The sequence below is a fragment of the Lithobates pipiens genome, unplaced genomic scaffold (genome assembly GCF_037356315.1).
Source record: "Lithobates pipiens isolate NorthernLeopardFrog02 unplaced genomic scaffold, aLitPip1_a1.2 Scaffold_30, whole genome shotgun sequence".
NCBI classification, from domain to species: domain Eukaryota; kingdom Metazoa; phylum Chordata; class Amphibia; order Anura; family Ranidae; genus Lithobates; species Lithobates pipiens.
In genome coordinates, this window is record NW_027507791.1 from 46,391,033 (window position 1) to 46,405,468 (window position 14,436).

General features: G+C 43.1%; 1 protein-coding gene across 1 annotated transcript; it reads left to right on the forward strand.

Moving 5' to 3' along the window:
• The first annotated feature begins 1,592 nt into the window (after positions 1-1,592).
• Positions 1,593-13,891, forward strand: LOC143942768 (SLAM family member 9-like). The gene is made up of 7 exons (XM_077464160.1): positions 1,593-1,745; positions 1,814-2,131; positions 5,443-5,700; positions 8,608-8,710; positions 9,168-9,249; positions 10,520-10,603; positions 13,427-13,891. Exons 1-7 carry the CDS (start codon positions 1,700-1,702, stop codon positions 13,490-13,492), a joined length of 957 nt encoding a protein of 318 aa, XP_077320286.1. The 5' UTR covers positions 1,593-1,699; the 3' UTR covers positions 13,493-13,891.
• Positions 13,892-14,436: the final 545 nt, after the last annotated feature.

The window sequence follows — 14,436 nt, forward strand, 5'->3', positions numbered from 1 at the left end:
CTTCGGTGTACTATTTGTTATATTTTTTGGAGTGTTCTTTATTGTTGACAAATCTTTAACGCATTGCATATTGTTATATGTTATACTTTTTAAAATGTTAATACATACATAGCTACATAGTTGGTGAGGTTGACAAAAGACACAAGTCCAATATATATATATATATATATATATATATATATATATATATATATATATATATATATACACACACACACGCACACACAAGTATCAATATTTGGAAGGAGGAAAAATTTGGAAATTGAAATTATTTAAAATCTTAATTTGAATTTAAAGGTTTAATTTATAGCATATATTTTATTTACTTTTTGTCTACAGTAATGCTATTTTATTAGTTTTGGTAGTTAGTTGTTTTACTAACAGCAGTCAAAGTGGCAACAAAAAGTGGGTCTTAGCTATATCTATCTATTTATATATGTATACCATATTTATCAGTGTATAACACACACATTAATTTTAAGAGGGGAAAAAATACATTTTAAATAAGCAATTTTGAAGCAAAATAAGGGTCAGTGCCCATCTGCAGCCTCACCATTTCCATCAATGCAGCCCGATCAATGCCCATCTGCAGCCTCACCATTGCCATCAACGCAGCAGCCTCACAATTGGCATTAATGCAGCAGCCTCACCATAGAGTAAACAGGAGATTCTCACTGTATGTAATCTGACAGCGCTCGTCCCGCCCCCTCCCTGTCCCCTCCGAGGCAGCTAAAGTTGAAGTATTGGCGTATACCATACACACAATTTGCACCCGATTTTCAGGATGAAAAGGTGCATGTTATACGCCAATAAATACAGTGTATATAGATAGATAGATAGATAGATAGATAGATAGATAGATAGATAGATAGATAGATAGATAGATAGATATATGCACGTTATATATTACTTAGTTATCATAAGTAGTGAGAAAGTTACCACTGAATAAGAGCCTATAGCTCTTGGGTGCTACCGCCACCATCTTCGGTAAAGGAATCAGGAAGTGAAGTCTTGTGGCTTCAATTCCCGGTTCCCTACTGCGCATGCGTCAGTCGTGCTGCGCAATACGGATGGTCCCTGCTGTCTCTGGGACCCGTGTGTTTCCCAGACTTCTATTGCCCACTTCTATGCCCGGAAGTGGGTACAAATACCTGTATTATATTATACAGGTATCTGGACCCCCCTCCCCCCCCCCCTGAAAAGTGGTGCCAAATGTGACACCGGAGGGGGGGGGGGGGATCCGAAAAGTGGAGGTTCAATTTTTGTGTGAACCTCCGCTTTGATTGAACAAGCTGAAGTTGGCTACCATGCAGAGCTGCACCAGATTTTGCCCTCTCCAGTTTTATTATCCCCTATATATTCCAGTTAGGTAGTTACAAATAAATCCTAAAATATATATATATATATATATATATATATATATATATATATATATATATATATATATTTTTTTTTATTAATGAAGCTAGTAGAAGTAGAAGTCACCAGACATGTCTTTATACTAGCTTCCTTTGATCTTCAGCTCAGCAGGCCTCTGTTGGGTAATGTCTCACACCCCTTAGATGACTGAGCATGCTTCCATCTGGTGATTTCCATTATATTCAGTTTATTGTCCAAGTTCTAAAGAGTTAAAGGGAAGCACACAACTTATCTGTACAAAAATAATAAATGAAGAAGTAGGTGCCACAAAGCATCGGAAATGTCTCTGTACTGCTGGCTGCTTCTACTGCCGTCTCTCTACAGATGTAAGTTTGAATTTCTTTGTAAATTTGATCTATCTATCAATCACGTTAATTCTTCCACTCATTCTCAGATGTGTTGTGTACTGCTGATCCCTGTGGAGAAATGAAACACGTGGTCGGCCAGGAATCAGGAGACGTTCTTCTACGAGTGGACCAGCCTGGAGTGACAGAAATTTCTTGGGTCCTCAGGAATACCCTCATTGCCTTGACCAAGCCTCATGAATCTGTGGAGGTGAAGCCTCGTCAGTTCAAAAACAGACTCTACAATGGAACAAACGGATCACTGAACATCACAAAGTTGACCAGAGATGACCAAGGAGAGTTTGCAGCCAACATACGTTTAGATAAGGATGAAGAGTGCAATCAGATCTACAACCTCACCATATACAGTAAGTCATTGCGTCTTATTTCTCTGTAGCTCTACAGAATGAGTGTATGGGAGCTGACCCTTTAGACCAGTGGTCTCCAAACTGCAGCCCGGGGGTCGGCTATGGCCCTTTGCTTGCTTTTATCAGGCCCTTGGGGTGATATTTTATTCACTGACAACAATGAAGGGCACAATTCCCACCAGTGACATCAACGATGGAGCACAGTTCTTCCCACGGACACCAACAGTGGGGGCCTAATGACACCAATGATGGGGCACAATTCCTCCCAATAACACCAACAGTGGGGCCCAATGACGCCAATGATGGGGCACAATTCCTCCCAATAACACTAACAGTAGAACCCAGTGACACCAGTGGTGGGGCACAATTCCTCCCAATAACACCAACGAAGGGGCCCAATGACACCAATGATGGGGCACAGTTCCTCCCAATAACACCAAAGATGGGGCCCAATGACACCAATGATGGGGCACAATTCCTCCCAATGTCACCAATGATGGGGCCCAATGACACCAATGATGGGGCATAATTCCTCCCAATAACAACAAGATGGGGCCCAATGACACCAATGATGAGGCACAGTTCCTCCCACTAAAACCAATGATGGGGCCCAATGACACCAATGGTGGGGCAAAATTCCTCCCACTAAAACCAATGATGGGGCCCAATGACACCAATGATGGGGCACAATTCCTCCCAATGTCACCAACGATGGGGCCCAATGACACCAATGTTGGGGCACAGTTCCTCCCAATAACAACAATGATGGGGCCCAATGGCACCAATGATGGGGCATAATTACTCCCAATAACACCAACGATGGGGCCCAATGACACCAATGATGGGGCATAATACCTCCCAATAACACCAACGATGGGGCCCAATGACACCAATGATGGGGCAGAATTCCTCCCAATAACACCAACGATGGGGCCCAAGCACACCAATGATGGGGCACAATTCCTCCCAATAACACCAATGATGGGGCCCAATGACACCAATAATGGGGCATAATTCCTCCCAATAACACCAATGATGGGGCCCAATGACACCAATGATGGGGCAGAATTCCTCTCAATAACACCAACGATGGGGCCCAATGACACCAACGATGGGGCACAGTTCCTCCCAATAACACCAACGATGGGGCCCAATGACACCAATGATGGGGCCCAATTCCTCCCAATAACACCAACGATGGGGCCCAATGACACCAATGATAGGGCATAATTCCTCCCAATAAAAAACAACCATGGATCACAATTGATGCTAGGACATTTTGTACCCCCAACGGCCACAGTCCGGCCCCCCTAAAGTCTTGAGGACAGTAAATTGGCCCTTTGGTTAGAAAGTTTGAAGACCCACCATCCTTTCTCAACCTTTTCAACACCAAGGAACCCTTGAAATAACTTTCTGGTCTCAGGGAACTCCTATTAATAATGACTATATCTACAACTCATGGTGCTCTAGTGGGATAGTCATCAGCATAAATTACCTACAGATAGCTAAAAAGATCAAGGGTGTCAGTGGGAACTTATCTGAGAAGGAGACATTGCTAATGGCTCAAGAAACCCTTAGCAGGGTGGAACCTTAGAGTTTCATGGAACCCTGGTTGAGAAACCCTGATTCAGAGTGTAGTCATGGTTATATATTATTGTGAGTATTCCATAGAACATTGTACCCAGATGTGCCCAGAGCCCATCCTACAATCTAGATACCCCAAGAGCATGCACAGACATAATCAATAAATTGTCCTTCCTGTTGATGTTATATTTTAAGGAAAAGCAAATCTGACCCATTATACATATTTGCAGGGCTTTTTCTATCAGAGAATAGTGGCAGGTACTGCCAAGCCCACCCCCCCCCCTCCCCCAATCATACTTGTCTCTCTCCACCCCTACCCACCTCTCAGCACCACCACCATTAAAAGAATAGATCCTCCTATTGTAATATTCAGTTCCTTTGCCAGGAATAATAAATCCTCCAGAATTCACAATAAATCTCCCAGCACCATAAATAAATTACTTGCCCACAACACCAAAAAATCAGCAGCAACAATAAGGCCCCCAGCAGCATTGACAGACCCTCCAGCTGCAACAATAAATTCCCTAGTAGCATTGATAAATCCCCCAGCTGCAACAATAAAAAATCCCCCCGTGGCATCAATACATCCCCCATTAGCAACAACAAATACCCTAAGAGCATTGATAAATTCCCCATCAGTAACAATAAATCCCCCAGCGGCACCAATAAATTCCCCATCAGCAACAACAAACCCCCTAGCAGCATTGATAAATCCCCAATCAGCAACAATAAATGCCCCATCAGCGACAATAAATCCCTCAGCAGCATCGATAAATCCCTCAGCAGCATCGATAAATTCCCCATCAGCAACAATGAATCCCCCAGTAGCATTGATAAATCCCCTACAGCAGCATTGATAAACCCCCCATCAGGAACAATAAATCCCCTAGTGGCATTGTTAAATCCCCCAGCTATAACAATAAATCTCCCATCAGCATCGATAAATCCCCCCAGCTGCAACAATAAATCTCCCATCAGCATCGATAAATCCACCAACAGCAACAATAAATCACCTAACCGAATGAAAAAATTCTCACTGGCAACAATAAATCCCTCAGCAGCATCAATGAATCTCCTGTCAGCAAAGATAAATACCTCAGAAGCAACAATAAATCCCATTATTTTACTGCATTTAAATGTAAAATATGTTTTTTTGGCTGCCGCTGTTTGGGGCCTGCAGAATTTTTAGGGGTGCTTTATCACCCCCCCCCACTTCCAATACTTATATTGTTTACAGCCGGAACTCGTACCTGATGGAGGTTCCAGTGCCGTACCAGAAGCACCCCCGGTAGACCTTCCTTGATCTGCACATCCATCCATTAACCCCTTTCTCTCCACCCTTCCAGTGTATGTGACCTGTACATTATCCCCTCCTCGTGCCCCTTCCTCTGTGTATGACCAGCATGCTCTGTATCTAGTGCACCATTACCAAGCGCCATGTTTTTACCCCGATTTTTCTTCATCTCCATTAAATTGTGACAAACGTTAGATCTCCTTGAGGGTGTTTGCTTTCCAAAAAGAGGTCCTGTCCAGCCTTAATCTTTGGCCCCCCGGGGATTATCCTCATGAAACTCTTGCTGATGCGTGGTTTGGCCCTCCAACCGGTCCTATCTCGGTGGTCCTTGGCCCCATGACTTTCCCAATAGTGAAAACGAGAGAATAATTCTGGATTCCATATCTGGAACATCTCATTCTTTGGTGGATCTTTTTTATTTGTTTTTATGCAGGTAAACTGTTGGATGGTGACATCAGGATTTATCACAACGTCACACATTACAGCGAAATCTGTAATGTGACTTTAATATGCGCCGTTGATAAAAAAGACGTGTCAATCTCTTGGAACGATTCCGTGACCAATACTGTCATGAAGACCTCAACCATACAGGTTGCCGACCCAGACACCAACTCCAGCTGGACCTGTACGGTCTCACATCCAGTTGCCAGCATCTCCAGAACCGTCATACCGCTGGACTTCTGTCAGAATGGTGAGCTTAAAAGGATCTCCTGCAGGCTCTTGTAGCCACTTCATGTCTAGATGTACTTGGCTGCAATTCTTTTCTTTGCTCTGGATCAGCTTCATGATGGTGACAACGGTGGGGCATGCCTGTACAATGTGCGTCAGCAAGACCACTTGTAGTGGCTCATGTGACAACCCAAGGGCAGCGTCGGGACAAGGTCAACTAGAACCCAGGGTGAACTTGCCAAATTGCAATTGCACCCCCCCCCCCTTAGATGTATGAGCATTATATGTCAGCAAAAATCCCCACCCCCCATATAAAAGTCGAGCACTAATCTGCATGATCACTCCCTAAGCACCTAGCTAAAATCCTCTCTCTCAACATATGCCCTTAGCCCAAACCCCTCCAAAAAATACTCTTCCCCCTCCTCCCCTCCTAGCACAAATCCTCTACCTTTCAAAATTCCCCCCAAGCACAAATCCCCCCCATCCGCACACTCCAAATTCCCCCTTCCAGCAAAAATTCCCCTCCCCCAATCTCCCATCTTAGCACAAATGACCCCCACAAATTTCCCCCCTAGCACAAATACTCCAATCATCCATACTAGCACCCCCCCCCCCCCCCAAAAAAAAAAAATTTCCCTTCTACCAAAACAAAAACCCAAATCCCCCGTCCTAGCACAAATCCTCATACCCATCCTCCTTCCCAACAAAAAAAAAACAAAGTACCATTCCTAACACAAATCCCCCCAAATCACCACTCATAGCACACCTCCTCCAAATTTGCCCTCCTAGAACAATTCTTACCCCCTGCCACCCCCAAATTCCCTTTCTCAACCAAATCCGCTCTGCCCAATCTCTTTGTGGGCACCCCCTACAGTGCCCAAGGCAGCCATCCCCCCTGCCCACCCCTTGTCCCGGCCCTGCGCAAGGGCACAGTTGGCTGCCCGTTGTTAACCCATAACAGGAAGGGGCTGAACAAGGACCTTCCTGGCAGGATGAACATGAAAGCTGCAAAACATATCACATTAACATGTTACAGCTTATATGAAATGTTAAGGATTGCATGTGGATATATTTTAATAACTGAATTTAATGTATAGATCTGTACTGTAGATTAGTCTCCAGCAGTGACGGAACTACAAGGGTCGCAAAGATTGCACTTGCAACTGGACCCTGGCATTCTGCCCCCATGGGGAGGGGCCAGGATCACACTGCTGTGACCCCAAAGTGGTGAAACTTGCTTGCCACTTGTGCATTGACATTGCATTGTCTATGGGACTCAAATAGCACCAAAGTAACAGAAAAGTAGTGCAGGAACCTTTTTTTTATGCTGCCACTTGAGTCGCATTGATTAGGATGGCAACCATTGATATCAATGTGTTTTGAGGGCCCCAGGATCAGTCGGAAGGGCCCCAGGCTCGGAGTGAAGGGCCCCTGTGCTCTGAGAGAAGGGCTCTGGGACTGATGGAAGTAACCCAGGACTGGAGGGAAAGGCCCTGGGACTGATGGAAAGGGCCCTGGAATTTATGGAAAGGGCCCCAAGACCAATGGAAAGGTTAGGGGGGGGCTTTATTGTTATTTGCACCAGGACCCTGAAGGTTCCCACCACTGGCCCCAATCACTCACATGGCTGAGAATCCCTGACCATGTAAGCAAAGGAGACTGTGTGGGTCCTTCAGGTCTAGTTTAAAATATAATGGGAACCCTATGCAAAAAAGAGAAAGAAAAAGCAGGCATGAGGTTCCCCATTAACTTTTTTACAAGTCTGGTATCGATTTTAGAAGGAAGGGAACCTCATGCAAAAATCAAGAGAATACAATGAGGTAAAAGCCCCCCCCCCCCAAATGCCAAGATAAAAATTCCTTATTTGAGCATACATGCCATGAAAGGGGGTGATTAGCATGCCAATCCTCTTGCTGAACCATGCACAGCCTCACACCCTCAATGTGTCGGGGTTCCATTCCAAGGGGCAACCCTCCTAGCAAAGCATCTTCTCCCCATATTGATGAGAGCAAAGGCCACTTCCCCTACAACCATGGCCCGGTATTTGTGGGGGTCCGTGAGAATCTCTGGCCATGTAAGCAAAGGAGCCAGGGACTGTGTGGGGCCCTTCAGGTCTGGTTTAAATTACAATGGGAACCTTATGTGGAAAGAAAAAAACAGAAAGAAAAGGCAGGCATGAGGCTCCTCCTCAAATTCTATACAAGGCCCATAGGGTCTGGTATACAATAGATTTTAGAAGGGAACACCATGCAAAAACCAAGAGAAAAGAATGAGGTCTCCAACCGAAATGCCATAAAAAAAAACCTTATCTGAGAATACAGGCCAAGGGAGGTGATTAGCATGTTAGCATACCAATCCCCTTCCTGGACTATGCAAGGCCACATGCCCTCAACATGGTGGGGTTCCTTTCCAAGGGGCAACCCCTCTAACAAAGCATCTTCTCCCCAGGTTGATGGGAGCAAAGGCCTCTTCCCCCACAACCGTGGCCCAGTGTTTCTGGGGGTCCACATATGGGGGGCTTATTGGAATTGTAATTGCAAATTAATTACTTAAAAATCATACAATGTGATTTCTGGATTTTTGCTTTTGATTCTGTCTCTCACAGTTGAAGAGTACCTATGATAAAAATTACAGACCTCTACATGCTTTGTAAGTTGGAAAACCTGCAAAATCAGCAGTGTATCAAATACTTGTTCTCCCCACTGTAACTAGGAAAAAATATTTTGTGTTTCTTTATATTATTGGGCTGCCATTGTGAGCTTGTCACAGGTTCCAGTAAGCCCCCCCACCCCCCATAAACACCGGGCCACGGTTGTGGGGGAAGAGGCCTTTGCTATCATCAATCTGGGGAGAAGATGCTTTGCTAGTTCTTCCCACTGTATATCCTGTATTTTTCTAGAAATTAATAAAACTTTGTTCTTTATTACAGAAAGCAAATGGAAAATCATCATCATTGCTGTTTTCACTTGTCTCTCCCTACTTGCAATCATTGCATGCATTTGCTATTTGTGGAAGAAACACAATTACATTTGGTAAGCCTTTATCATCTTTTTTTATTTTTTATTCTATTATTACATTTTTATTACAATACATTGTAAGAGAAGCAATAAGACAGAGTTTACAACAGTGTATCATAATTAAAAAATAACAGATTCACTGACTGAGATCACATCACTGAATGAGATAATGAGTCCCTGGCAAACCAGGGGATGGTTCTGCACATCATATTTTGTTGTCCCAGGTGACCACACACTAGCCATAATAAAAAAAGATAATAATAATAATAAAAATATTATTATGCAATATTTTAGATTTACTTGATAAAAAAAAAAAAAGATTGTGTTTAATCATTTTTTATTAGGTGCGACTCAAAAAAATGGAAATAATATGTACAGAGAACCACAACACCTTACCTTTAAATGCTATTTTGACTTGAATATTTAAGGTTATTAAGTTTCTTCATTCATTTTTTTGTGCTTTTTTTGAGAGGAAGAGGAAGAAAAAATTAACCTCTACAAATGAGGACCCCCAGCAAACTGAACATGTTTATTGGGATATTGATCAATCAAAGGCAAGTGGGTCTGCAATGTCTTACAAAATGTATTTGTCAACATCAGTGGTCTCCAAACTTTGGCCCGGGGGCAGGATTGCTTTGCTTGCTTTCACCTGGCCCACAGGGGCCATTATTCCCCCCACTGTCAGCAACAGCGGGGCATAGTTCCTTCCACTGACACCAATAGTGGGACACTATTCCCCCCACTGATACCAATGAAGGGACACTATTCCTCCCACTGACACCAATGATGGACACTATTCCTCCCGCTGACACCAATGATGGGACACTATTCCTCCCACTGACACCAACGATGGACACTATTCCTCCCACTGATATCAATAATGAGACACTATTCCTCCCACTGACACCAATGATGGGGCACTATTCCTTCCACTGACATCAATAATGACATTTTCTACTCCCTCTGGCCACAGTCTGAATCCCTGAAGTTTGAAGAACAGTAAACTGACCCTTTGTTTAGAATGTTTGGGGATCCCTGGTCTAGATCAACCTTTCTCAACCTTTTCAACACATAGGGACCTTTGAAATAATTTTCCTGGTCTCAGGGAACCCCTGCCAAAATAACTATATCTACAACTTAGTGTCAAGGTTAGTGGGAAGAATGCTCCTTACAGATAGCTAAAAAGACAAGTAGTGTCAGTGGGAACTTATCTGAGAGGCAGACACTGCTCATTGCTCAAGGAACCTCTAGCAACCTCTGGAGGAACTCTAGTTGAGAAACTCTGGTCTAGATAAAAAGTAATAAAGTTTCCAACAACCTCCTCTACTACAAACTCATCAATGTCCTTTTATATGTTTAACCCAATTCTAAGTGCTTAAAGTGTCACCTGCAATAGGTAAATACAATTTGGTATGTTTCAGTCAATTAATCCAGGTATAAAAACTGGCGCCTGGCAACATTCCATTAAAATTGAACATGAATGTTAAGGCCAGTCCTGTGGGTGAAATATGTCAAATGAGGACATCCCAGGTGGGGATTCTAGGTCTGTGTCTGTGTCCAGGTCAATAAAGTTACCTGGGTTGAATTTTAAAAGCAAACCATTGGCTTTTCTTCTTGGATTCATTGGTCGTTTGGGGCATAAATGAGCTCCTTCCTAGCCTTTGGCACTCAGTCTTCCTGAAGAGTGATCCAGTATTATAGGCTTGTGAGTGGCAAACATATTTAGTTAGTAAGTAGGGAAAGGTTAAAACCTCTATTAACCTTTTAATGCTGTCCATGTCCCCATGGGTCCATGTTCTGATTTATTTCAATCCATTTTTGCAGGCCTGCAGTAAAACAGAGGCTACCGCAAGGAAAGGAAACCTGAATATTGATCCTGTATATATGACATCGCTACGCGTATCTGGGGTACGCATGAAGTAAAACCGTATTATATTCACCATTTCTCTTTTATCACATATTTTTTAAATAGTAGAACTATCATTGAAAAAGGTGGAGCTACACACTATAGTCAACATTTGTTTACCCTGACCATCACACCTAATACATGACCAAATGTAATTGGAGCAGGACCAGAGTTCAGACGTTTCCAGTGATGGGTCCTATTAATACTAAAATCCCAACACTATTGAACACCTTTGGACCCCAATCCCACTGAAGACCTTTGGACCTTAACCCTACTGAAGACCTTTGGACCTCAACCATACTGAAGATTTGAGATGCATTGGAATGCCAATTGCAAGTCAGATCTTCTCCCCCAACATCAGTACCTGACTTCACAAATGTTCTTTTGACTGAATGCACACAAATTCCTTCACACACTTCATAGTCCTGAGGAAAGCCTTCTTGGGAAAAGTGGAGGTTGTTGAAGGAAGGCCAACTCTATATGAATGTCTATGTTTTTTGAATGGGGTGTCCAAGCTCATAAAGGTGTGATGATCAGGTGGCCACAACTTTTGGACATATCTACGTAGTGATCCTTTGACATTATCACAAGTGGGCAAGATACAGATACTCTGCTCATCCATGCCCTGGCGGTGAACTGTCCTTCAGCATCATCATGTCCAGTACAGAGCTGTGGTTCATACATTGGTTTTCATTACCAAAGGACCTTAGACTGCATGAGCATAGGGGAGAAGATGTAATGGGAACTGGTCCAGCAGTGCAGAGAAGCAGAGAATAGGGCAAGTGAACTTTCTTTTAATGTTCCCTAGACCTAAATGAGCTGGTAACCCTTGCAAGAGAAAATTTTCAAGCTTCCGGGAGTGGGGCTTCAACCAGCTGCCCAATAACCCCTAAAAGGCAATATAGATGGAAAAGGGATATAAAAATGGGGCTCAGCTTATGGTACCTACGGGTACTCCTCAACCAGCTGCCCAAAAACTCCTAAAGGGCAATATATATGGAAAAAGGATAAAAAGATGGGGCTCATCTAAGAATACCTAACGGTACTCTTCAACCAGCTGCCCAATGATCCCTAAAGGGGAATATACATATGGCAAAAGGATAAAATGATGGGGCCCATCTAAGAGTACCCACTAGTACTCTTCAACCAGCTGCACAATGACTTGTAAAAGGGAATATAGACAGAAAAAGGATAAAAAGACGGGGCCCACCAAAGAGTACCCACTGGTACTCTTCAGCCAGCTGCCCCATTAATCCCTTAAAGGTAAATATATATGCCCCCTAGACCTAAATGAGCTGTTAACTCTTACAAGGGAGAATTCTCAAGCTTCCTGGCGTGGGCTTTAAGTTCACATTCTTCAACCAGATGTCTAATGATCCCTAAAGGGAAATATACATAGAAAAGGGATACAAAGATGGGGCCCATCTAATAGTACCCACTGGTACTCTTCAACCAGCTGCCCAATGACCCCTAAAGGGGAATATACACAGAAAAGGGATAAAAAGATAAGGCCCATCCAAAAGTACTCACTGGCAATCTTCAATCAGCTGCCCAATGATCCCTAAAGGGGAATATATATATGGAAAAGGAATAAAAAGACAGGGCCCATCTAAGAGTACCCACTGGTAATCTTCAACCAGCTGCCCAATGACCCCTAAAGGGGAATAAACACAGAAAAGGGTTAAAAGGATGAGGCCCATCCAAGAGTAGCCACTGGTACTCTTCAACCAGCTGCCCAAGTGCCCAATGACCCCTAAAGGGAAATATACACAGAAAAGGTATACAAAGACATGGCCCTTCTACGAGCACCCACTGGTACTCTTCAACCAGCTGCCCAATGATCCCTAAAGGGGAATATATATATGGAAAAGGAATAAAAAGACAGGGCCCATCTAAGAGTACCCAAAAGTACTCTTCAACCAGCTGCCCAATGACCCCCTGAAGGGAAATATATATGCCTCCCTAGACCTAAATGAGCTGTTAACTTTTGCAAAGAAGAGTTTTCAAGTTTCCTGGAGTTAGGCTTTAAGTTCACATTCTTCAACCAGCTGCCCAATGACTCCTAAAAGGGAATATATACAGAAAAAGGATAAAAAGATGGGGCCCATCTACGCCTAAAGGAGTATATATATATATATATATATATATATATATATATATATATATATATATATATATATATATATATATATATATATATATATATATATATATATATATATAAAAAGACGGGGCCCATCTAATGCCGCGTACACACGACCGGACTTTCCGTATGAATAAATTCTGACGGTCTTTCCGACGGAGCTCTGACCGAACGGACTTGCCTACACACGATCACACCAAAGTCCGTTCGTTTTGAACGCAATGACGTACGACGGGACAAGAAAAGGAAGTTCAATAGCCAGTAGCAAATAGCTGCCCTTGCATCGTATTTTGTCTGTCGGAATTGCATACAGACGAGTGGCTTTCCTGATAGGAATTGATTCCGTTGGAAAGATTTAAAACATGTTCTATTTCTAGGTCCATCAGAATTTTTGAAGAAAAAAGTCAGATGAACTCCACACACGATTGGAATATCCTATGAAATGATTCCGTCTGACTTTTTCTGCCGGAAAGTCCGATTGCGGCATAAGAGTACCTGGATGTCCAAAAAACTCATATTAAGCACAGGATGGGAAGTCAAGTACAAAGTACAGGCCAACTCCATTCAGATAGTGTCCCTGGTGGGATTTGAGCCTAGGACCACAGCTCAGAGCTAACAATTACACATTTAATTACAGTAAATGTTCCATAATTCCTTAATCTCTGCCTATTTTTTATTACAGAAATCAGCCTATAACAGAGGAGATTTGCTTCAAGGCGATGATAGTGTTCAAATGTATTGTGACTGAAAGACCACCCAAGAATGAAGAGCTGTGCATTATTCTACATCATGCAACATGAAAAGTAACATGAAAGGTACATTCCGGTCACAACTGAAAATGCAGCTTTGAGATCAGCACACGGAGCACGACCCATCTGTTTTGCTGCTTTATTTTTTTCTCCACTCCGTATTGTCTGTAATCTGGTGATGCTGGAAAGCGCCTGCTGCTAATGCTTGAATAGACTCTTGCAACCTAAATAGGGTTTGTGCTTACAGCATTAAATCATGTGACACTCAAAGACAATGTAATCAACATATCTGTACATAAGAGTTACATGTAAAGACCCCAAAGAGTCTATTTATAGAACATTTGCATAGCTACACTATATTGCCAAAAGTATTGAGACAATGGCATCCCAGTCTTCGTCCGTAGGGTTCAATATTGAGTTGGCCCACCCTTTGTAGCTATAACAGCTTCAACTCTTCTGGGAAGGCCGTCCACAAGGTTTAGGAGTGCGTCTATGGGAATGTTTAACCATTCTTCCAGAAGCGCATTCGTCAGGTCAGGCACTGATGTTGGACGAGAAGCCCTGGCTCACAGTCTCCGCTCTAATTCATCCCAAGGGTCTTCTATCGGGTTAAGGTCAGGCCAGTCAAGTTCCTCCACCCCAAGCTCGCTCATCCATGTCTTTATGGACCTTGCTTTGTGCACTGATCCAAATCATTTGGTGGAGGGGGGATTATGGTGTGGGGTTATTTTTCAGGGGTTGGGCTTGGCCCCTTAGTTCCTGTGAAGGGAAATCTTAATATGTCAGCATACCAAGACATTTTGCACAATTTCATGCTCCCAACTTTCATTCTCCAACTCCAACAACTCAAAATACAACTTTGTGGGAACAGTTTTGGGGATGGCCCTTTCCTGCTGCAACATGACTGCGGACCAGTGCACAAAGCAAGGTCCATAAAGACATG

Coding starts and splice junctions, on each gene's coding strand:
- LOC143942768 (XM_077464160.1), top strand. CDS start 1,700: ATGTCTCTGTACTGCTGGCTGCTTCTACTGCCGTCTCTCTACAGAT. Junction 2,132..5,442: donor CTACAACCTCACCATATACA/GTAAGTCATTGC, acceptor GTTTTTATGCAG/GTAAACTGTTGGATGGTGAC. Junction 9,250..10,519: donor GGGATATTGATCAATCAAAG/GCAAGTGGGTCT, acceptor CCATTTTTGCAG/GCCTGCAGTAAAACAGAGGC.